Genomic DNA, 24,319 nt, shown 5'->3' on the forward strand with positions numbered 1-24,319 from the left:
AGCTAAAAAAACTTACCGAACGATTAGATTGGTTCACTTGAGCCTCATTTGAAAATAATTGAGCTCTCTTATTACGCGAATTTGGTAAAAGATTAGGAAAATAAGAGAAATAATGACCACTCAAAAAACATTTATGAAAACGAATATTAAACCACAATCAAAACATCAGTTACGACAAAATTTCAATGAAAAGTTTAAGTATTGAATTTCAAGGAGCTAGATTGACCTCTCAACGGTGAGAGTAAGTAAGAAGTTGACGACCAAATAAGTAAGTAACCAAAGAATAAGTAAGAACAACCAAAAATATACTAAAAAACTTTACAAATAACAAAAAACGGAAAAAAATTGAAAACGAATGATAGCATAAACTTTTGCATTATTCGCTGTGAACAGACTGCATAGAGTAGAATCATTCACCCAATCCTCAATTAGAAGCTTATAAGACCTCTCAGCATTTTACGACAACATAAAAATGAAAAAATTCAGCAAAAACTGCCAATTCTAAAAAAATGAGACAGAAGTGTCGAAGCCATTCAAAAATGAATTTTTCATTACAAACATTTCTATTTTCAGTTAACTTTTTAACAACAACAATTTTTTTCTTTTACTATAAGACTTCAATAAACCGACAAATATGAACCATATATTCATATTCAAGTATTTGAAAACCACGAAATCTTTGAGAAAACCCGTAGTATCAACAAAACTAAATTCAATAGCTTTCAACGGATGTCAATAAATACGCTATATTATGACTCGAAGGGACGAAAATGTTGTTTCTTGTTGACCAGTCATCAATATGTCATCGGAAGGAGTCTTCTGACTATGAAAACAATAACAAATACAGGCAAAAACCAAAACTTCATTTGAAAAGTATGAGAAGAAAGTGTCATAGCCATTAAATCCATAAGCTTTGTTATGAAAACTTTAACCATGATTCTTTTGTGGTTGTTTCTGAACCAATGGAAACTGTCAAATTTAGGTTTTTGTGATAACATTCCAAGCAAAAACAAAATTATGAAAGAAATTATCAAAAATTAAAAAAAAATAAATGAAAACTCTTCGCATTCGAAAAATTATTTTTAAAGTCTTAACAGCCATTAGCTGTCCACTAAAAGCACTAGATAGGTTCACCTAATGCTCATTAGGAAGACTCTTGCACTTTTAGACAACGTGTCTATGGCATAGGACTTCAAAAATTCAGCAAAATCTCAAAAAAAAATTCATTAAGAATTACGAACACTCAGAGTCGAAGCCAAAAAAATGAGCATTTCCTTGAAAGCTAAATTTTTGTTCATGGGACCTTATTGGACTTTAAATGAGGTTTGTCATTAACGGAACCTCGATATGAAAGGTGACTATTCTCTTAGTGACTTAAAAAACAAAAAAAAGTTACAAGTTTTTCTAAAAAAAAACAGCTCTCAAATAAAATTCGATTTTTTTATCGTAAATTTCCGTATGAGAGCAGAACTAGTCTTTTTAATCGCTTTTCGTCTATTAGGAACACCAAATTGATGCATTTTGTTGCGTCAAAGGCAACTTTGATTTAAAATTTTATAGAAAAAAATGTTAATTCGAGCAAAAATTACGCTAAAGTGAACAAAAGTGAACAAAATATCCGGTGTTTACATGAAACTTTAAACCTCGATAAATAATCGAAACAAACGACATTAAAAAATCTTTTGAATTTCTGATTCTACGCTGGACGAGCTAATGATACCACTCACATTTTTCTGCGATGAATATATCGATCGGCCAAAATTGTCTGAACAAAAAAAACCCATTTGAGTATATAGTTCCTGCCCCCACAAGTGGGGTCGGAGCAATTAAATTAAACAGATGGTACTCCCTCAAGCATTTTAACGAGATAAAATCGCCTTTTTTTCTTTCAGATTAGTTTGATTAATTTTGCTCTCGCTTTTTTTTCTTCCGTGACAATATTCTACGTGGCATTTTTTTTGAAAAGAGAAAATTATAAGCAGTTGTCAGACCCTTCATCTAAAAATAGGTCATCAGTCGAGTTTTTTTAAAAATTAGGTTTGATATGATTGGTATTGGTTTTTTTCCCCTGTCTTCAGTTGCATCGAACTATTCAGATGATTGTTTTTTTACAGAAAATTTTCTTTTACCAATCGAAATAGTGGCTGCACCAGTTAGAGATTAAGATTGAAAGTGTCTCATTTACTCCTTTTTCATGTTTGGCTAAAATTTTCATTAACAGAGAAGATCTAGGGTTGATAATTTGGTCATTGTGAGTCACAGCTAAAAACAATATAAACCACAGTTCATAAATCAATAAATATTTTGGACGATCATTCAGTTAGCAAATATTCCACAATTTTTTAGACATGCTCGGCCTTTAGGCCTTTAAAATACGCAATTCAAGATATACTTAATATCTGGGGGAAATTTTTTTTCGAGATTATACACAATAACTCACAGAACTTGACAAAGTAACTCACCCATTTATATTACTTGAAATTTCCTAGTAAGCAACTATGTAATAATAACCCATTCATGGTTAAATTAGGCAAAATAACAATCATAGGCAATGTTTCTCAGTAGAGTTGACAATGTTTGAATTGAAACTTGTTCAAAATTGCCCTACCAGGAGCATAGTGATGGTCTCGTCTGAAAAGGAACACTGCGATAGTTTGTCCATCAGCTCAATAACCCATGGCCCGTTCTCGCCTAAACAGTATGAGACACAAACTAACAAGAAGTTAAAGTTCTGTGCAAAATTGTCCAGAAAAATAGTCAAGAATTGCCTATTTCATTGCCATTGCAAAAAAGAAGAATCAATCAGAACCTGAGGTGCTTGACGGAGTAAACGTACAAGATATATGCATTGAAGGTTAAGGTAAAAAATGTCACATCCAGAGCAGAGCACATATTGACCTGCGAAGGTCACTTAGCTCCCTTGGAGGTCATTTTGTGCCCCTCCCTCCTTCCCCTCCTAAATCTGACATAAATGGAAAAAATCTGGACATAAATAAGCAAAATTTCAGAAGCAACCCGATTTTGGGGTGCAAAAGTTGATCAAAAACATTTACTACTAGTTTTCGTGAATTAAACTTGAGACCGGGAATTCGCTCATGATCTACCTTTTCCAAACTGGTTCAGGAAAGTATTAGTCCGCAAGCGAAATTTTGTGCTGATGATCAGACAAACGAATATCATTTGAACAAACGAAATTAACGAGAAATTTGAATTGACAGGGAAAACCAATTTGAAAAGCAATCAAAGTATATACTACCAATAGTTGCTTGGGTCGGAATTTGCACTGGAATAGAAAATTCTTGAGACTATTGAAGAAGATAAACAAGTTTTGAGACAAAAATTATTTAAAATTGTAAAGCGAAAAAAAACCTTACAGATGAGAGAAAACCTTATCGCAAATAATTATGCAGTATATTAAAAAAATTATGATATGCAGTATATTAAAAAAATTATGAAATTATGATTTCTGTTTCTCATTTGTGATTCGTAAATTAAATTTTTTTTTAATATTTGAAAAATTTCGGTCACTTTAATAATCGAAACAATTAAAACAGTGCAAATATGATGAGTTTGAACTACTCTGCTTATAAAAAATAACTAATAATTTTCATTTTAGAGAACACTAACTATAGAAAACTTAAAATTAATCGAAACAATATTGTTTTATACGGAAGACAAAAGCAAACAAGTGGTTTTAATTAACTAGTTATCAATGCAAACGCTGAAATTTTGTCGTTGTTGTAATGTTTGATAGTGTTTGTTAGTTTGACTTTTTAAAACTTGCAATGATATCAGACTTAATTTTGGGTTAAAGTTTTTAAACTAAAGCAGATTGTATAGTAAAGTAACTGAGCAGAAACTGTTGTCTTAATCACCACGGTCTATTCTGAAGAGAAAGAGAGAGAGAGAGAGAGAGAGAGAGAGAGAGAGAGAGAGATGGAGAGAAAGAGAGAGAGAGAGAGAGAGAGAGAGAGAAGAGAGAGAGAGAGAGAGAGAGAGAGAGAAAGAGAAGAGAGAGAGAGAGAGAGAGAGAGAGAGAGAGAGAAAGAGAGAAAGAGAGCAAGATAGAAGAAGAAGAAGAAGAAGAAGAAGAAGAAGAAGAAGAGAGAGAGAGAGAGAGAGAGATTCAGAGAGAGAGAGAGAGAGAGAGAGAGAGAGAAAAGAGAGCCAACAATGTTTTGGCTGAGAGCGTCTGGGGCAAAAAAAAGTTTTTAATACAATGAGATAGAATAATCAGGTTTAACAAGAACTTTTTTCTCAACAGTAATTTTAAGCTCAAACGATTTCTCAATGTGTATTAAACTTTTTTTTACCAAATTGTTGTTCACCAATTGTATATATGTATAGAGAGCCAACAAAATTTTGGTTCAGAGATTCAATGTCATTTAAAATTTTTTTATCGAATGATGACTTCATTTCTTATCTGCACAGAAAAAGTAGTGAAACAAGACAAAAAAATAGAACAGTTTTCGGGCCAATTATAATAATGTTGATTTTTATAAATCGTAATTCAATCAAATGAGCGAAATTTTAAATTTTTTTGTTGAGTTGGGCAATACAGTGCATTAGATGAATGCAACGACATCTGTTGATGAGATTTCAGGACTCTAACTTTTCTAATGTAATCTTACAGTATTTGTGGTTAAACAGATATATAGCTCACATTCAGTGGAGTGCTATTTTAGTTCAAAAATTACTATACTCAAGCACTAAACGTTTAGTGTTGGCGACAGTTTTCTTTTTTGACAAAAAACACTTTCATAAAATTGTTCCGAGTACAAGATTATAAGAGTGGCAAAGCGCTGGATATAAACTAAGTTATTTTAAAATTTTAGAGTGGGAATTATAATAAGAGCGTGCAATCGGACATAAGTATAAACAATCTGAAACTGAGAAAACAATTTCCGAATAAAATACTTTTCAAATTAACTTATATCCCGGCGTTGAAAAATCTGTATATTTCTCTGGTTTAAATTTCCCTCAAAATTGATCTTCAAGTTTTAGTTCCAGAAAATACTATACCTTGAAAACTATATTTCTGAAAAAAGACAAACTATGCAGATAAAATCTTTTTTCCTTGATGCATATTGGAAACAGGATTAACATCTTGAAAATACCTCACTAAATGTTCCTTAATTATTTTAAAGCTGCTGATTTGTTCATTGACCTGACAAAAGACGTCAGGAATAATTATAAAATGGGTATTGGAAAATAAATTGTGTAACAATTAAAGGTATTAGTTTGCCTTGTCTAATTTCAAACATTTCAAAGTGCTATTTTTGCTTTAATTTTCATCCCAGAAATGCCCCTAAACAATTTTATGTAGTGAACTCATCAGGTCACCTTTTTGTTTTAACAAAATTGGAAAACTTCTTATTTTTAAAGTTGAAACTATATTGGGATTCGTTTTTTCTTAATGTAAGAAGTGTTTTTTTCACTGCTATAAGATTTTTGTTATTGTTACTATAATTTGAAACGCTATCACGGCCTTGTGCAGTTGTTTGCTTCATTATTCAAGAACCATACAAACATCTGCAATACCAAAAAAATGACTAATAATTTCTTATTCTTGTTCTCTTAAAATTTGTTTTAACAAACATACGAATTAACTTTTGATTTTTTTTGGTTTTTGTTATATCTCATCCATTAACCTTTCGATTGTCCAAAAATAGCTCATGATGTCTTTGCGTTGCTGCATTTTGCTTCGTCGCTGTCACGACAATTTACCTAATTCCTTTTTACCCAATGCCATTATACACAACGTTCCATTTTACCCATAACCACTTTACCAGTGAACAGAGAAAACAGTCCCAGACAAAACAGTCCCGTGCAAAACAGTCCCGAACATATAAAAGTTCCCAGACAAAACAGTCCCGCTCAAAATGGGTCCCGAAAAAGTCAACAAAACAGTCCCAGACATAATAGTCCCAACTAAACATAGAGTTAAACATGTGAACACCTATTAACAAGGAATTTCTTTAAGTTATTCATATGATTGTTTGACGCTGACCAAATTTTAAGCCGATTACAATATAGCTTGTTTGCCTAATTATGTATTTTAAACCAAGAGTTTGGTGTTAATCTTAGTTCATATCAATTAAAAACAATGAATTCAGATGTTTAACTTACATATTTCGTTTGTTAATTACTTGTAGAGTTTAATTACAATTGTTTCGATATTCATTCGGGACTATTTTGTCTGAGACTATTTTGTCTGCTTATATTGGACTATTTTGTCTGGGATTGTTTTTTTTCTGGTAATTTTTTTAAATTTAGGACTGTTTTGTCTGGGACTGTTTAGCCTGGGACTATTTTGTCCGGACTCCCATTTTACCAAATGTCGACTTCAGTTTACCCTATTGTTAAAATTTCCAGAACAACTTTTTAGCGGACTAAGTAAATAAATGGGACTTCTTGATATGAAACTATCACAACCGAACATCGGATAATTTAACGAAAAGATGAAAGAGCATTGTGTAAGTTGGCATTGGGTAAAAAGGCTTTAAGTAAAATTAAGTTGGGTAAATTGATGTAACCCGCTTCGCCACCATTAAGGATTAAATTTACTCAAAAATTCGATTTAATCCCTTTCATGTTTCGGATCAATTATCCGATTGCAAATTAATAATCTATATAACAAGCATGTTTTATCATACTTACGTGGATAACTCAACCTCATATTCGGCTGTAAAAGTTCCATATTATGTCACGCGAGAAACTGAGGCATGACGGTAGTCCACGAGGCATGGCCAAATGAACTAGTCTTACATTCAGAACTTAGGTAAATCTAAAAGGTAACTATGCTTTATTATTCTAATTTTGTGTTCTGGTAAATTCAACAATAGCGTAAAATTTTTGGTATATTTTGAAAATTTTGCCACAATTGGTACTTGCTATTGGTTTTTTTTGGCCTGAGACCTTTTATGGGGTAGGGATGAACGTTTTTAGGAGAAGCCAAAACAGTTTCTCTTTTAACTGACCTTTGTCGTAGAATCTCTTCAAGTCCTCTTTATTTGCAGCGTCGAACAAGAAAAAACTTTTCTCGTATCCAGGACTTTGCAAGTGTGCGCCGAGAGACCGGGCGAACGAAGTTCTAGAACATTCAAATATAATCTGGCCAAATGAAATTGTCCAAAATCGTGTTTGATTGGTAATGATTTCTGGGTAGAGGAAATGAGATTAGTAGACGAACGGGTAAATGGCCCACCCGGGTAGAGTATTAATGGAAAATATCGTAATGTTACAGATAATTGCGGTAAAAAAACAATAGTGAATGCGGTGAACTATTATTAATCTCGGCTTTCAGCGCATTCCGTCCTTCCACACACCCAGCCCGAATCCTTGCTCATTTTAATTTTTTCAGGAATAATTACTGGAGCAACAACAACACACCTTTTTAAGCATAAAAATGTCTTTCGCATTATAGCCCCCCCCCCCAAAAATAATATTACAGACCCATTATGGTATATTTAAGATATTATTGGGGGAGGAGGCTAAGCGTTATTTATGACCAGTAAGGGGGGGGGGGTTACAACAATAGGAAAAATCCGAAAATTCTTGGGATCTATAATCTCTCCGTTTTTCAACAAGTATTTAACCAGTTGGATGGGCTTAACATCCCTTAATAAAAAAATCAAAAAAGGAAAATATGGCCGTTCTATTTAGTCAATCATCTGTGAGCGTTCTTTTTAATTACCTGAATCCCTGCAAGACTACTTTGGTTGGAAATTTGACCCGCTTCAGCTGTTCATTCTCATCATACTCTATCTCATCCTGTTTGATTCGTTCATCTTCTTGTTGGTGTCTGTTTGCGTCTTCATTTACTGCTGCAGCTCCCGGAAAATTAAAAATATAAATAGAGTCATCTTACTACTGCCCCTGCAAGTCACTTGTTGTGTGTGTGTGTGTGTGTGTGTGTGTGTGTGTGTGTGTCTGTGTCTGTGTCTGTGTGTTTGTGTGTGTGTGTGTGTGTGTGTGTGTGTGTGTGTCTGTGTCTGTGTGTGTGTGTGTGTGTGTGTGTGTGTGTGAAACAGCACGTCAATAGAAGATATTAAATCCCATTTTGCTCAAGGGGAGAAGAGTGAAAGAGTTAGCTGGATTAAAATCGCTCAAAACCATTTTTTCTGCTTCCATTAAGTTTACAAATGGTACATTTTGTATTTTTGAGGCTTTGAAGAATTTTGTTGGACGATAATGAAAGACCTCGTTACATAATTTTTGTGTAAGTCGGTTCCGAAACTTGATACGTTAACCGCGGACAACAGTGACGAAAAAGCATGGAATTTACCACTTGTACTTTCATGTAACCATGGAATTTACCTTCATGTACTCAGCGATAAGATAGCCATTGCCCACGATCTTGAGCAGTATGATCCTCACAAAACTCTTTAGTTGGCCGAAAAACTTAGTTGCTCGAAATTATTTAGCAATTACGTGAGACCCTTTTCAAATACTTAAATGCTCTTGTGCGCCTTGATATTGATTGTTGAATAATTGTTAAGTGTTTTCATAGCCCACAACAAGAATTTGATGATTTCTTAAAATTTTGACCGGCAAGTTTTTCTTTGATTAGGGTGTAATTAGAACTAGAAATAACATATCATACCGTGGACAAAAATAAAGGTATTGTAAACAGTGGTGGCAAGCGTTGACAAGGTTTTGCCATTGTTGTTCATGCCTGCTCAATAACTGAGACGGTGGACTAAAGCAACGGATGTTTTCAAATTCTAAGAAAATGGGAACTAGGTCCGGTTACTGTCCCTATTTCCAACCAAGTTTACAACTCTCATCATAAAACAAGGCCGCGAACGACAGCGACATTTTATATAAAATTTTGATCCGGAAAATGTTTTATTTGCAGCTTAAGTCATTTTCGGCCAAGCGACGCCATATTCAGCACCGATTAATTATTTTCCAACTTTGATTTTACTTCCATTGTTTTAAAACATATCTCTAGTCTAATCATTTGTTAAAAGAGCACGTCTAAGTTTCACGTTGTTGGACAAAAGAGTCAAGTTTTTGTTGCAATTTTGGCGGTTTTTGAATCATCTTGAAAGTTGCAATAACATTGGCAACATGCTGCAAGGGCACAAAGGGGGCATCAAGGGTTTTCGGAGGCATCAATTGATTGAAGTCTTTTGTCATCTTCTTTGAAATTGGCTCTGAAACTGTAGGCTGAAATGTTGTCAATATGGTCAGTACATCAATTTGTGGGAAAGGGGTAACTCACGTTGCCTAAAACCGGAGCGAGAAAAATCGAAAAAAAACTACGGAGAAAAAACGCGTGACCGGAAACGGGGCGAACGAACGTGCCCTAAGCCGTTTTTACCTTTACGACTCGTGTTTCTCCATCTCGTTCTGGCGTTGTCTCCATGACCCTTCCCAGTGGCCAAATGCCTCTTGGTGTTTGGTCTTTCAACACCCAAACAATGTCGTCCACTTTGAGAGGTCGATTGTTGTTGTTTGACCATTTCGACCGTCGGCTAAGCGTTGGCAGATACTCTTTCACCAAGCGTCGCCATATATGGTTCATCAGCTTCTGCGTGTTCTTCCATGTCTTCAAGCTTGCAGGTTGCTGGTCTCAAATTGTCCTGGTGACAAGCTATTGAAGGGACGCTGGATAAGAAAGTGGTTTGGAGTCAAAGGTTCCTCGTTGTCAGGCTGCTCAGCAACGTTAGTCAGCGGTCTGGAGTTGAGGATTGATTCTGTTTCCACCATAATTGTTAGGAAAGTGTCAAAAAAGAGTCTTCTGGATCCTAGAATGAGGAGGAGCGTTCTTTTGGCGCTCAGGATCAAACGCTCTCAGGCACCTCCAAAATGAGGGCCGTATGGGGGATTGAATTTCCGCGTTGTATTGGCTACTGCTAAAGCTTTGTAGATTCTGTCATTGTCCAAGGCTTTAACAGTTTTCTTCAGTTCTTCAGAAGCGCCAACGAAAGTTTTCCCGTTGTCGCTGTAGAGAAGTTGGGGCTGGCATCGACGACTGCAAAATCTTCTGAAGGCATTGAGAAACGTATCTGTATTGAGGTCTTGACACGTTTTTAAGTGAACTGCTCGCGTCACCATGCATGTAAATGTTTTTCTAAAATGCCTTTGGAATCTTCGATGTAGAAGGGTCCAAAGAAATCTACACCAGAATTAGCAAAGGGGAACTGTGTTTTTGCTGTTGGAAAACGAAAACTAGGTAATGGTGCCATAATTGGTTGAATGTTTTTCGTGTCAAAGCGTCGACATAAGAAACAATGAAACCGCACGCTTGCTAACGCTTTCGGAAGGCCAATCACATGGTAACGTTGTTGAATGAATGCTTTTGTTGGTTCTGTGGACTGGTGAATACATATTTGATAGGCATGTTCCAAGTACAAACGAACAATTTTGTCCTTGGCGTGCAAAATTATTGGACGTTTTTCCAAATCCAATTGTGTTGGTGCATACTGCAATCGACCACAAGATCTGAGTGATCCGTCCTCATCCAACAGCGGATTTAAGCATCGTATTTTGCACTTAGAATATAGTTTCATTCCACGTTGTAAGGAATTAACGGTCGAATGGAAAAAAAACTGTCCTGAGATAATTTCAGGAGATGATTTCTTGATAATTGAATGTCTTCAGTTGTGTTTTGGTGATTGGTCGTTCGCATTTTCTTTGCACGATTAATTAGGTTGAAAACTGTTGCAACTGTCAGAAGAAGTTTGTTCCGTGTTGAGAATTTACTCGGATCGACTAAAGGTTTAATTGTCTTGGGACTTCTCGTGACTGCCGCACACCTTGCGCGTGGTTTGTTTATCTGATTCCACGTCGACTCGCTTTGGCAAAGAAATTGGGGTGGATCTAACCATTTCTGCTGAATTTCGTTTGTCTCAAGACCGCGAGTTCCGTGATCGGCGGGATTGGGATAAGTTGAAATGTGATGCCATTGCTGGGGTGAAGAACTTTTATGAATTTCTCGCAATCTTTTTGAAACAAAAACGTTTTGCTTCTTATTTGAGGATATCCAGTCCAAAACTACTTAACTGTCGGACCAGAGAAAATTTTGGTCGAATGTCAGTGTCATTTCTCGTTGGATCAGTTTTAGAAGGTGCACTCCTATAACAGCGGCTTCTAGTTCCATTTTTGGCACACTTATTTGTTTAATGGGAGCAACTTTGCATTTTCCCATGAGAAAACATGCTTTTGGCGGAGTGGTTTGACTATTGGTTGTACGGAGGTAAGCAACGGCTGCCATAGCTGCCATTGAGGCATCCACAAATATATGAAGTTGGCTGCTTGTGATTTTACTGAAATTGTGAACAGTTCTTGGTATTCGGATTTCGGGCATGGTAAAGTAGCTGTTTAGAGCTTTCTGGAGGTCATGATGTAGTTCATGTGGTATCAAATCATCCCATTTTCTTCAAAGTTTCCAGATCTGCTGCAAAACTATTTTGATTCTAATTGTCAGGGAAGACAGCAGACCGACGGGATCGAAGATTGAAGATACCAAACTGAATATTTTCCGTTGTGTGTACACTGTTGCATCTTCAGGAAATTGCTGTAGGGGAACCATGACAAAATTGTCAGTTGTTATGTTCCGTTTTTGACCAAGGACTCTTATGATCTCTTTTGTTTCGTCTTTGTCGTCGGAGGAGATTTCAGCGAGTACATCTGGTTCGTTCGAAACAAATTTTGTCAACCTGAAGCCACCATTTTTCAGGCATCTTGTTGTCTGTGATATGACTTCTTTGGCTTCTGAAATTGTTGGCAGGGACTGGATGTAGTCATCCATATAAAAGTGGTGTTTAATAGCGTTAAAGGTGGCTGGAAATTCACCTTTGTTGTCTTCTGCACATTTATTCAGCACATAAATTGCGCAAAATGGTGAACATGCTGCGCCAAAGATTAATCTAGTGAATTGGAATTGTCGATTGGAGTTGTCTATCATCCAAAGGAAACGAAGAGCAGACTGGTCTTCTTGTCTAACGGCAATCTGCATAACATTCCTTCGATGTCTGACAAAACAGCAACCGGGTGTTCTCTGAATCTCAACAGCACTCCAACTAAGTTATTTAGCAAATCAGGACCAGTTAGAAGAATTGAGTTGTGATTCACCGCGGAATTTTGATGCTGCGTTGGCAACTCTTCTCACTTTTCCGGGTTTGTTTGGATTAGTGACTGGATGATGAGTCAAGTACCATATTGTCTCTGGGGGTGGTGCTTGCATTTCGACTGGCTTGACAAAATTTTTATCCAAGTCTGTTTGGAGTGTCTGGTTGTACTTCTAATTGAGACCGGGATCGTTTTGTAGTCATTTTTGTAGACTTTTTAGTTGACTGACTGCTGAGAAATAGTTATTCTGGAGTTTCTTTACAGATTTCCAAGGAAGGCCAATCTGATATCTTTCACCGTTGTGACAGATTGAGTTTTCCATTGTTGCACTGCTAATTGGTCTAGTGAGCTGTCTTCATTTTGTTCGCGGAAATATACCTTCAGCTTCTTCTTTCCAGAATCTTTGAACCAATTCGTCCAATGGTTCTTCTTCAATGTTTTTCCCGCAGACATGGTAAATGAATGGTTGGCGAGTGGGCTTGTTTGCGTTCATTGTTTTAGGAGATAGCTCGTACTCTCCAGCGAGAGTCCAACCAAGCTTTGTTTTTACACCGAATGGACGCTTTTTGCTAACTTGGATTACGTCGACTGGGTATGTGAAGGCAAACGTATTGACACTAGGAAGGGCGCCTATTGCACCGTTGGCTATGTCAGGGAAACAAATGTGACTAAATTCCTTGAAGGTGTCGCATAATTGATTGAGTTCAAGAACGTTAGCGGGTGATACATTGAGACATGGCGTGCTATAGACTCTTGCAATGCTGAAGTGTTGATTGATTTTGTCATAAGGCGTTACTGTCACTGTTTCACTAGTTTTGGACAGTGGCATTTCATGTTCAGTGTTTAGGTACTGCTGAGTTGTTGATGCTTGTGCTTCGCAGGGAAGCTCAAGAAAGCTAGTAACTTCATCCAGCAGGAAGGTGAACTAGCTTCCGGGATCAATCAAGGCGTAGGTATCAAACGTTTTACTTCCGTTTACAAATGAAACTGGTATTATTTGTAGTTGTTCATACCATTCAGGAGGAGGAATTGTATTTGGGTTGATACTGAAGTTTTGGGTCGGATTGGAAGCATTCGAACGGGCGCCTTGAATATTTTGTTGCTGTGGTTGTCTTTTACCAGAAAACGATTGACCGTATCTAGTCTGCTGGCTCTTTGTACTGCTGACAGTGTCAGTACTTTTGTTTTGATTTTGTTGTTGAAAGGATGGCTGTGTTTGGGGGCTTGCTAGATTTTCTGTCGGCTGATTGGGATTGCTTGTTGAGAAGGCAGCGGTGGGCCGCTTAACTTGTTTCGAAGGGTCATGCAAATATGTGTGGTGAAATCCATTACATGTTTGGCATCGTTTTGTGGACGGACATGACTGCTTAAAGTGTTTGTTGCTTAAACAGTTCGATCAAAGATTGTTCTTGCTCACAATGCCATACCTTTGGTCTGGCGCACGTTTTTGGTATTCAGGGCATGTTGCGAGTATGTGACTTCCTTTGCATTTCTCGCAAGACTTGGTTGACTGATCAGCATCTTTACGCGGAGGAAAGGGTGGTTGACCATGCTGGTTTGACCATGCGACTTGAGTGCAATGAATTCGGTTTCCAATTGTTTTGTGAGTTATTATAAAATTGATTCATAGCATTGATGTTCCTATTATCATTGTTGTTGTTATTTCTGCTAATGCTATTACTGTTTTGACCGAAAGTGTTCCAATTTTTAAACAGCTTATGAACATTTTCTCTGTTGATTTTGTCGTATACTTGGGCCTGTACATCAAGCCACTTCTGAAAATCAGAGACGGTTGGTTGATTTCCAATTGATGTTATTGTATACTCTGTCTATTTTATCAGAATTTTATATGGAATTTTTTCTTGTGCCTTTTTCATCAATGTTGAACTTTGCAAGTCGGCTTTGAAGCCTAAATTTCCAAAAGCTTGCACTAATCGTTTGAGAAAAGAAGCAAAAGATACGAAACTCTGTTTGTTGTAGTCATTGTTGGGACACCAGGCTTCCAGTTGATTGATGAAAGCATTCACAACAGTGCTGGGATCTCCAAAGTGATCCATGAGCTCTTTCAAAGCAATCGCGTAGAAAGCTGGGTCACACGAGTAGGCTTGAATTTTTTCTTTGGCTTTTCCTACGACCGAGTTCTGTAAGTATGTTATACGGTGTGTATCCGTAAGGCTAGTATTATTGTGATCTAGGTTGAAAAAATTGTTTAGCCACTCATGGTATTTCAGTGGTTTCCATTGAAATTTGATATTGTTATTGGTGGAAGTTTAATGGAATTTTTGTTTGTGCTTTGTAAATTAAAATTATTTTCAAACGGGATTGTTTCTGTTTGTATTTCAATTCGTGGCTGAAACAGTTGCTTTTAAGAAAAAGAACAATTTGGAATTTGTTTCGAATTTCCCGAAATGTTTGGTTGGCTAATATGTTGAGTAAAGGGGGGAAGAATGGCTGTTTTGTAGTTTGTAAAAGGATTTTCCGGAGTAAGCGGACAATTTGGTGGCTGAGATAATGTACAGCAGTCAAGGTTGGTACCTTGGCTGTTGAGTGTTGTATTGGAGGGGAAAACAATTCAATCGTTTGGTTCTTCCGTTCGATTTTCATTGCTAAAATGAACTCCAGTTGGGTAAAGTGTGTTCTGAAATTGTTGGGAAACGTTAGTTTGCGCTACTGTTGGTAACGATATTGCTGACGCCAATTTTCCGCTGTTCTGGTTTTCACTTACTGGAACAGCTAAAAATTGAGTGTTTGAAACAATTTGAGCAGTTGCACTTTGATTGTTGTCAAAATGTAGGGGATTGTGACGACTGTCTTCGTAACAATATGGATTTGGCGTGGTCTCATTTGTCACTAGCATTTGCTCATTCAAACTGCATGAACTTGATGTTTGGTATGTATTGGTTTTGTTAACTGAGCAGTTATGTTGAAGTGAAATTTGTAAATCTAATGCAAGACGTTGTATGCTTTGATCTTCTCTTTTGTTATTTAAGGGAACAGAAGACTTTTCTTTTGGTCTAACTGTGGCATTTGCTGGTTGATTCATTGGCATTTCGGGCAATGTGATCAGCTTTGAACTAGAGAACTGGTTCAATTCTCCAATTGATGAGTGAATCAAATCCGGCTGGTTATCAATAGATTCAACAGGAAATAAGACTGCAGTTTGATTCATTGGAATGGAGGGTTGTTGAATTGAAGGAAACTGGTTGAAAGTGTTCTCTTGCTCTCTGAGAACAACGTTGTGTTCTGGGGATTGAAGATTACTCAAGACAAATCTGTCTTGAATGTTTGCTCTGAATAATAGGGTTGATGCTGGTGTTGGGGCTGCTAACAACGACATTGATTGATTTATGTGTTCAACCGTCGTAAAATTTTTACTGATTCTTCAGTCAATTCTCTAGTATACTGCGCAATTTGTCTGTTGCTCTGAAGGAATTTGGAGAGAAGGTTGGGTTTATTTTCTCCTTGTGGAAGGAAAAACGATGGTTTCGCCGGTCTAGGGGGCACTGGAGGGGAGACATCGCTGGCAGGGTTCTTTACTGTTAAGTTGTTTTGGTCTGAGTTTTGGGAAACTGGTGTCAATTGATGTGACTCCAGCTGTCTTTTTGAGGACTTTGAGACGCTGCTGATGTCATCGCGCACTCGAGTTGATGATTGACTCAATTGATCATCATCGTCGAGACTGTTGACTTCTAGTTCCAATTTTTCTAGACGAGAGATCAAGTTCGATTGACGTTTCATGACTGAGTTTATGCTACTAGAGCTTACTTTTTCCATCATGATGCTGTCAAGGTTTGTCTCAAGCTCTTCAACGCTCTCCTTGATTTTGTTGATCAACAAAGAAGGAGTGCGGACGCTTTTTCTCTGCTCAAGGGATGTCTGTAAGAGATCAAGCTAATTTTTCATGTTGAGCTCAGTCATTTTGAACTTGTTCAATGCGTATTGCAGCTTCTGGCTGTTTTCTTTTGTCATCTTGATGAACCGGCTGTAGTCAACTCGTAATGGCTCTGTCGTATGTAAAGTAAAGTTAAAAATGGCTCAAAATTTACTGAGCGACGACTTTTTTGGTAAATTAAACAACCTTTTAAGTTTTGTGTAGGCTAATCAACCTAGCTCTTTTCGTTCAAAAGTAGCGGCGCAACTTTTCACAAAAACAGGAATCCCAAAGGTGTTTTTTTTGGTGCTAAATCTAGCTAAAAATTTGCTTCAAAAAGGGAAAAACTAAGCGTTCGCGCGTGTGTACCGTTGATTTGTTGAACAGGACCAAATAATTGCTTTCAATTTTTTTTACATATATGACTTCGCAAAAATTCTGCTGTAAGTTTTAGTTCTCCTTTAATCGCAATCAAGGTAACAGAAAAAAATTTTACTTTCTTTTTTTTGTGTGTGGATTTTTAGGAACAAATAAAACCTAAAACCAAACAAACTAAATCTATATTGATACTTCTTCAAAATAAGTTAATTTTTTTTAAATTTAAAATGCGGTGCGACCAGGCAACGTGAGCTACAGACAAGCAGAGAAAACTGGTTGCTTAAAAGCTGGGTCTACTTTGAAGCTCTTTTCCAAGAAACTCTGTTTTGCGATTCTTCTGAAGTTAAGGACAACTGCTACCATTAAACTGCTTGTATTTAATTCTGGATATTATCTACCACCTATGAGTTGTTCATCTTTACTTTGGTGACTACTGGGACCCAATGGAAACACACACACTACTGAGACTACTGGTGACTACTGAGACCAAAGGGGGAAAAGGGACTTCTTTCGGCAACTTCTGAGACCGCGGACAAAAAAGAAGAGACGTTTGAGTTTTCCAACTTAAAGGGACTATATGCGTGAATGAATTTGAGTGGGGAATTATTCGAGAGCTTTTGATTTACTTCTTTTTGAGAAAAAAGGAAAAGAGATCTTATCTTCTCTTTTTATTTCTCTTGAGAAGGTATTTTCAGTGTATACTATTCAATTAACTAGATGCGCGGCTAGTGGTATGCAAAATGAAATCAAAATAAGTGTAAATGTCGGGTTTTCCTAGGAAAGCATACTATCCCATTAACTAGGCTCGCGGCTAGTAGTATGCAATTAAGATCAAAGAAAACACAAACCTCTTTATAGGTTTTTTTGTCAGAAACTTTTTCAGTAATTTTCTGTCTGTTCTTTTCGGTTTTGCAGACTGGTTATATAGTTTTTCAGCTTGTTTTTTAGTGAACTGCGGAGGTATATAAAATAGCTCTTTTTTTGAAAATTGAATAATTTTTTTCTTTAATAAGAAAAAAAACGTTTTTTAATTTTTTTATAACAGAGAAACAATTTTGCCACATTCTGTTGCTTCTTTGCGGTTTTGCAAGGGGATGAAAAAAAATTTCAGATTGTTTTCAAACAAACAGAAAGAGCTATTTCGAACGTTTTCTTGTTATCTACTGAAAATTTCCAATAAACATTAGAAAAATGTTTTTTGAGTTTTTTAAGTAAAAGAAGCAAATTTGCAAGTTTCAAGTTGCCTCTCTATAAGTTTGTATATTCAATGAACTGATTTTGAAGCTTGTTTTTCAACAAAACCAGTGGGGCTAATTATTGGGTTTCAGTGGAACTATTAAATGTTTTATTCAAAACGTTAGGAAAACGTTTTTTGAATTTTTTGATTCAAAGAAGCAATTTTTGTCAAAATTGAGTTGCTTCTTTACAATATATCGAAATCGATAAACTGATTTTGAAGCTTATTTTCCAACAAACCCAGGGGGGCTAATCAATGGGTTTTTTGGATTTATTAAAAGGTTTTCCCTAAAACGTTAGAAAAACGTTTTTTGATTTTTTGTAGTCAAGGAAGCAATTTTTGTCAAAATTGAGTTGCTTCTTTACAAAATTGCAAAATCGATAAACTGATTTTGAAGCTTCTTTTCCAACGAACCCAGGGGGGCTAATCAATGGGTTTTTGGATTTAATAAAAAGTTTTCATTAAAACGTTAGAAAAACGTTTTTTGATTTTTGACGCTCAAAAAAGCACTTTTGCGACTTTCTCATTTTTTGAGCAAAAGTTTCACATAAGGTGTTCAACCAAAATAAAGTTGATTTTAAGTCCAACTGAAAAGTTCTATCCAAATAAAAATTTTACTTTCATGTAGATTTTTTGCGACAAATTGAGAAAACTGTTTTTGAGTTTTTCCGATGCAAAAAACGCTATATCGTTTTATCGGGCAATTTGTGTTTTTTTATCGTTTATTGCTGACTTGTAGTTGCTCACGGCTATTTCTTTCATAAACCATCAACCAAAAGCTCGTTAGGGGACAATTTTTGTGTGTTTGAGATTTTTTGTCGCAAAAAAATGCTGGTGTTGGGGCTGCTAACAACGACATTGATTGATTTATGTGTTCAACCGTCGTAAAATTTTTACTGATTCTTCAGTCAATTCTCTAGTATACTGCGCAATTTGTCTGTTGCTCTGAAGGAATTTGGAGAGAAGGTTGGGTTTATTTTCTCCTTGTGGAAGGAAAAACGATGGTTTCGCCGGTCTAGGGGGCACTGGAGGGGAGACATCGCTGGCAGGGTTCTTTACTGTTAAGTTGTTTTGGTCTGAGTTTTGGGAAACTGGTGTCAATTGATGTGACTCCAGCTGTCTTTTTGAGGACTGTGAGACGCTGCTGATGTCATCGCGCACTCGAGTTGATGATTGACTCAATTGATCATCATCGTCGAGACTGTTGACTTCTAGTTCCAATTTTTCTAGACGAGAGATCAAGTTCGATTGACGTTTCATGACTGAGTTTATGCTACTAGAGCTTACTTTTTCCATCATGATGCTGTCAAGGTTTGTCTCAAGCTCTTCAACGCTCTCCTTGATTTTGTTGATCAACAAAGAAGGAGTGCGGACGCTTTTTCTCTGCTCAAGGGATGTCTGTAAGAGATCAAGCTAATTTTTCATGTTGAGCTCAGTCATTTTGAACTTGTTCAATGCGTATTGCAGCTTCTGGCTGTTTTCTTTTGTCATCTTGATGAACCGGCTGTAGTCAACTCGTAATGGCTCTGTCGTATGTAAAGTAAAGTTAAAAATGGCTCAAAATTTACTGAGCGACGACTTTTTTGGTAAATTAAACAACCTTTTAAGTTTTGTGTAGGCTAATCAACCTAGCTCTTTTCGTTCAAAAGTAGCGGCGCAACTTTTCACAAAAACAGGAATCCCAAAGGTGTTTTTTTTGGTGCTAAATCTAGCTAAAAATTTGCTTCAAAAAGGGAAAAACTAAGCGTTCGCGCGTGTGTACCGTTGATTTGTTGAACAGGACCAAATAATTGCTTTCAATTTTTTTTACATATATGACTTCGCAAAAATTCTGCTGTAAGTTTTAGTTCTCCTTTAATCGCAATCAAGGTAACAGAAAAAAATTTTACTTTCTTTTTTTTTGTGTGTGGATTTTTAGGAACAAATAAAACCTAAAACCAAACAAACTAAATCTATATTGATACTTCTTCAAAATAAGTTAATTTTTTTTAAATTTAAAATGCGGTGCGACCAGGCAACGTGAGCTACAGACAAGCAGAGAAAACTGGTTGCTTAAAAGCTGGGTCTACTTTGAAGCTCTTTTCCAAGAAACTCTGTTTTGCGATTCTTCTGAAGTTAAGGACAACTGCTACCATTAAACTGCTTGTATTTAATTCTGGATATTATCTACCACCTATGAGTTGTTCATCTTTACTTTGGTGACTACTGGGACCCAATGGAAACACACACACTACTGAGACTACTGGTGACTACTGAGACCAAAGGGGGAAAAGGGACTTCTTTCGGCAACTTCTGAGACCGCGGACAAAAAAGAAGAGACGTTTGAGTTTTCCAACTTAAAGGGACTATATGCGTGAATGAATTTGAGTGGGGAATTATTCGAGAGCTTTTGATTTACTTCTTTTTGAGAAAAAAGGAAAAGAGATCTTATCTTCTCTTTTTATTTCTCTTGAGAAGGTATTTTCAGTGTATACTATTCAATTAACTAGATGCGCGGCTAGTGGTATGCAAAATGAAATCAAAATAAGTGTAAACGTCGGGTTTTCCTAGGAAAGCATACTATCCCATTAACTAGGCTCGCGGCTAGTAGTATGCAATTAAGATCAAAGAAAACACAAACCTCTTTATAGGTTTTTTTGTCAGAAACTTTTTCAGTAATTTTCTGTCTGTTCTTTTCGGTTTTGCAGACTGGTTATATAGTTTTTCAGCTTGTTTTTTAGTGAACTGCGGAGGTATATAAAATAGCTCTTTTTTTGAAAATTGAATAATTTTTTTCTTTAATAAGAAAAAAAACGTTTTTTAATTTTTTTATAACAGAGAAACAATTTTGCCACATTCTGTTGCTTCTTTGCGGTTTTGCAAGGGGATGAAAAAAAAATTTCAGATTGTTTTCAAACAAACAGAAAGAGCTATTTCGAACGTTTTCTTGTTATCTACTGAAAATTTCCAATAAACATTAGAAAAATGTTTTTTGAGTTTTTTAAGTAAAAGAAGCAAATTTGCAAGTTTCAAGTTGCCTCTCTATAAGTTTGTATATTCAATGAACTGATTTTGAAGCTTGTTTTTCAACAAAACCAGTGGGGCTAATTATTGGGTTTCAGTGGAACTATTAAATGTTTTATTCAAAACGTTAGGAAAACGTTTTTTGAATTTTTTGATTCAAAGAAGCAATTTTTGTCAAAATTGAGTTGCTTCTTTACAATATATCGAAATCGATAAACTGATTTTGAAGCTTATTTTCCAACAAACCCAGGGGGGCTAATCAATGGGTTTTTTGGATTTATTAAAAGGTTTTCCCTAAAACGTTAGAAAAACGTTTTTTGATTTTTTGTAGTCAAGGAAGCAATTTTTGTCAAAATTGAGTTGCTTCTTTACAAAATTGCAAAATCGATAAACTGATTTTGAAGCTTCTTTTCCAACGAACCCAGGGGGGCTAATCAATGGGTTTTTGGATTTAATAAAAAGTTTTCATTAAAACGTTAGAAAAACGTTTTTTGATTTTTGACGCTCAAAAAAGCACTTTTGCGACTTTCTCATTTTTTGAGCAAAAGTTTCACATAAGGTGTTCAACCAAAATAAAGTTGATTTTAAGTCCAACTGAAAAGTTCTATCCAAATAAAAATTTTACTTTCATGTAGATTTTTTGCGACAAATTGAGAAAACTGTTTTTGAGTTTTTCCGATGCAAAAAACGCTATATCGTTTTATCGGGCAATTTGTGTTTTTTTATCGTTTATTGCTGACTTGTAGTTGCTCACGGCTATTTCTTTCATAAACCATCAACCAAAAGCTCGTTAGGGGACAATTTTTGTGTGTTTGAGATTTTTTGTCGCAAAAAAATCACGTTTTTTTTGGATACGTCTAACCGGGGAAAGGACTTCTAAGGTGACGTCTGGAACATCGGGCGATCATCTCTTGGTGACGTCTGTAACCAAAAAAATGTCAGGCCTTCTTGGCTGTCTGAAAACCCTTGAAAAAATAACTCTTCGTCTTTGGTTGGCTCGTCTGCAATAAGAAACTCTTCCTCTGTCGTAGTCTTGGATATTAGTCTTGGGGTCTGCTCATGCCCCATCTTTGTTTCAAAAAAAATTAAATTTAATTCAGAATGTTTTATGTCCTTATTATCAAGGCGGATGGTAGCCAAAATTTTGTTTTAAAACATATCTCTAGTCTAATCATTTGTTAAAAGAGCACGTCTAAGTTTCACGTTGAGAGTCAAGTTTTTGTTGCAGTTTTGGCGGTTTTTGAATCATCTTGGAAGTTGCAATAACATTGGCAACATGCATTGTGAGTTTTATTTCTATCTGCAATTCATACTAACTGTTGACTTGAATTTCGAAATGTCACTGTTCAAATCTGTCGGATATTTCGGACATTTTGAGGCTAACAAAATTTTCGAGTGTTCAGTTTCTTGATGCTTAACAGATAATTATTATTTCAGTCTGTTTTTTGTCCTAATGTTTTTGTTTTTTCATTGTTTACTTTTGTTTCTCTAAGTGTTGATAGTAGTAAGATTCGTTTGTTAGCAGGTCTTGAATTTAAAAATGAAAATTCTGACACTTTTCCATAGAATTTCCGCCGTTAAAACTCAGAGAAGTTTGTCAACTCTGTGTAGCGGAGCTGCAATCCAGTAAAGTCCTACTGTACTGGACAGATTTTTCAATCACTCAGATGTTCATACTTGTGAACTCTCCGTATGTCACGGAATTTTGGCAATCAACGGAAGTCCCAGAAGATTAGTGCTAAATTCTTTATCTTCCTAGGTTTGTTCGCTCTGGAAGTCAATCAGCTGAGCGTCTGTCAACTCTAGTTCTCCTTTTCAACTCAAGTTTTTGAAATAGTGACTTTTGATAGAAAATGCTGTGTCCTGTTGCGGCGCAAAAAAAAACAGTTACAACCCAGGGTTCATTGTCAACAAGGAATTTCTATTCGGCCGCAGTTGTTGAAATGGGATCCTGTTACATCGATTTTTTCTTGGCTCTAAAGCCTACATTGAGGTTGCGCAATTTGTTTGTTTCTATGCTTCTCCAGTTTAAACACCCAGTTGTCTTTAAAAATAAATTAGAGCTGAAAACCTTATTAGACCGAGTAGATTGTCACCACATCCAGATACAATGTATGCATTCATGTTGATATTATTCTTGGTTGTTTTCCTCAAATTCGCGACTACCTAAAGAATGAACAAGAGTGGGCAAAACCTATGAACAATTTTTCTAAAGCAGTTTAGGGGCCGTGTTTGTTGTGAGTTTCAACTGTATCAACCACGGGTGCACTAATCGTCGGAGCAGAATGCAAATGAAATGCGACGAGAATTCTTTAGTTTGTTAACCACAAAGAGCTCCCCCTTTTAAATAATCTTTCCTTGTCCTATTTTCGATAAATGAAAACTTTTGGCTCTTATTGGAGTCAGTTTAGTTGTAAATCTTTTTTGAAACATCTCTTACAATTAGTTTTTTTTTAATTTTCCGTCTTCAGCGCACTCTGTACATGATTAAATATAGAACTTCTTCATCGGGCTTTCAATTATGCTCTCATAGTTGGCAGGCGCATCTTTTCCTAGAAACTACCATAACCCTACTTCTAAAATTTTTGTTTTCTATTTAAATGAAGCTTGAGTCAGTATCAAGGAAAAGGTCCACATTATTTGCACTAATGCCTTGATGCTGCAGTAGCACCCAACTTCTGTCAATCCATTGTTTAATTAAAAAGTTTAAATTGTGCTGTCATTTTCCTGTTGGAGGGTTGGAAATTTTGTTTGCAAAGGTTAAAGTCCGAGTTCTCTCGTCTCTCTTCTTTTGGACCGTAGCCCGTTGTATTTCTTTTGGCTTCTGTTTATTAATTAAAAAAAATTACAAAGCTAGATTTTGGGAGCAAATTATATCCATCATTTTTCCACCTCAACTAATCTCACCTTGCTTTTGGTTTTCTTCGTTTGATTTCTGAACATCGTTTGAGATACGAGAACTTAAATAATACAAAGTAATAATAATTACAATTATAGTTTGAAACAAAGTAGTGGTTGATACTCTCGATCGTACGCTTCTAGCATTTCTTAAAGAGAAAACACTCATTTTTTTAATTTCAGAATTTCAGGCTAAAAATAATCTATAAAAACACAACACACAATAAAAAAAACACGCTTTATCGTTCTGATGTTTGATTTCAGCAATATTTTGATTCTTGAATCAACAATTTAATTTCTTTTGAAATTAGGTTGAAATATGCAATTTTAGTTATGAGTAATAGTTTAGAGTGCTCGTATGGAAATATTGGTCAAAAAGATAACCATAACCAAAATTCAAAGCGTAATTTGTAACATTTGAGAAAAATTTATGTCTGTGTAAGTCTGTTTGAATAGTACACATGTTGTTTTATATTTTGTGCTTTTGCTTTTTTGTCCGTTCCGGATCAGCACGCGCGTGGTTGTAAAACAAATCGTCTTCATAGTATAGTGTCAAAACATGCATACAAATGTCAGTTATTAAGAAAATAAACAAAAAAAAGAAAAAGTAAAATCTTAAGTATCATAAATTTTCGGTTCTTACACCGTCTACCCCCGAAGCTATTTTTTGGGAACGGCTATAATACTTGCCGTCTTTGGGAATCAAGTTCAAAATGCTGCAATTTCAAGAGCGAATCCTCCATTGCTAAGCTCTTCAATCAGATTTTTCGAAAAGAAATATGATCAATACATGCAATCCTTCATAAGCAAAATAATTTCAGTTTTCTCATTCGTTATTAAATTTGATATTC

The 24,319-nt window shown here is 35.9% G+C and overlaps 1 protein-coding gene across 1 annotated transcript in view; it reads right to left on the reverse strand.

Annotated features, from left to right (window-relative positions):
- The window catches only part of LOC142358270 (uncharacterized), a 40,687-nt gene extending 16,749 nt beyond the window's left edge, over positions 1 to 23,938 (reverse strand). Inside the window, exons 1-4 of the mRNA XM_075409704.1 lie at positions 23,478 to 23,938; positions 7,697 to 7,826; positions 6,981 to 7,093; positions 2,609 to 2,691 (exon numbers count right to left, since the gene is read on the reverse strand). Coding sequence (XP_075265819.1) covers positions 2,609 to 2,691; positions 6,981 to 7,093; positions 7,697 to 7,826; positions 23,478 to 23,637 — 486 coding nt within the window. The 5' untranslated portion in view covers positions 23,638 to 23,938. The remainder of the gene's footprint in view (positions 1 to 2,608; positions 2,692 to 6,980; positions 7,094 to 7,696; positions 7,827 to 23,477) is intronic.
- Positions 23,939 to 24,319: the final 381 nt, after the last annotated feature.

Source organism: Convolutriloba macropyga, unplaced genomic scaffold (assembly GCF_964194025.1).
Source record: "Convolutriloba macropyga unplaced genomic scaffold, txConMacr16.3 SCAFFOLD_1637, whole genome shotgun sequence".
In the NCBI taxonomy this organism is placed as follows: domain Eukaryota; kingdom Metazoa; phylum Xenacoelomorpha; order Acoela; family Convolutidae; genus Convolutriloba; species Convolutriloba macropyga.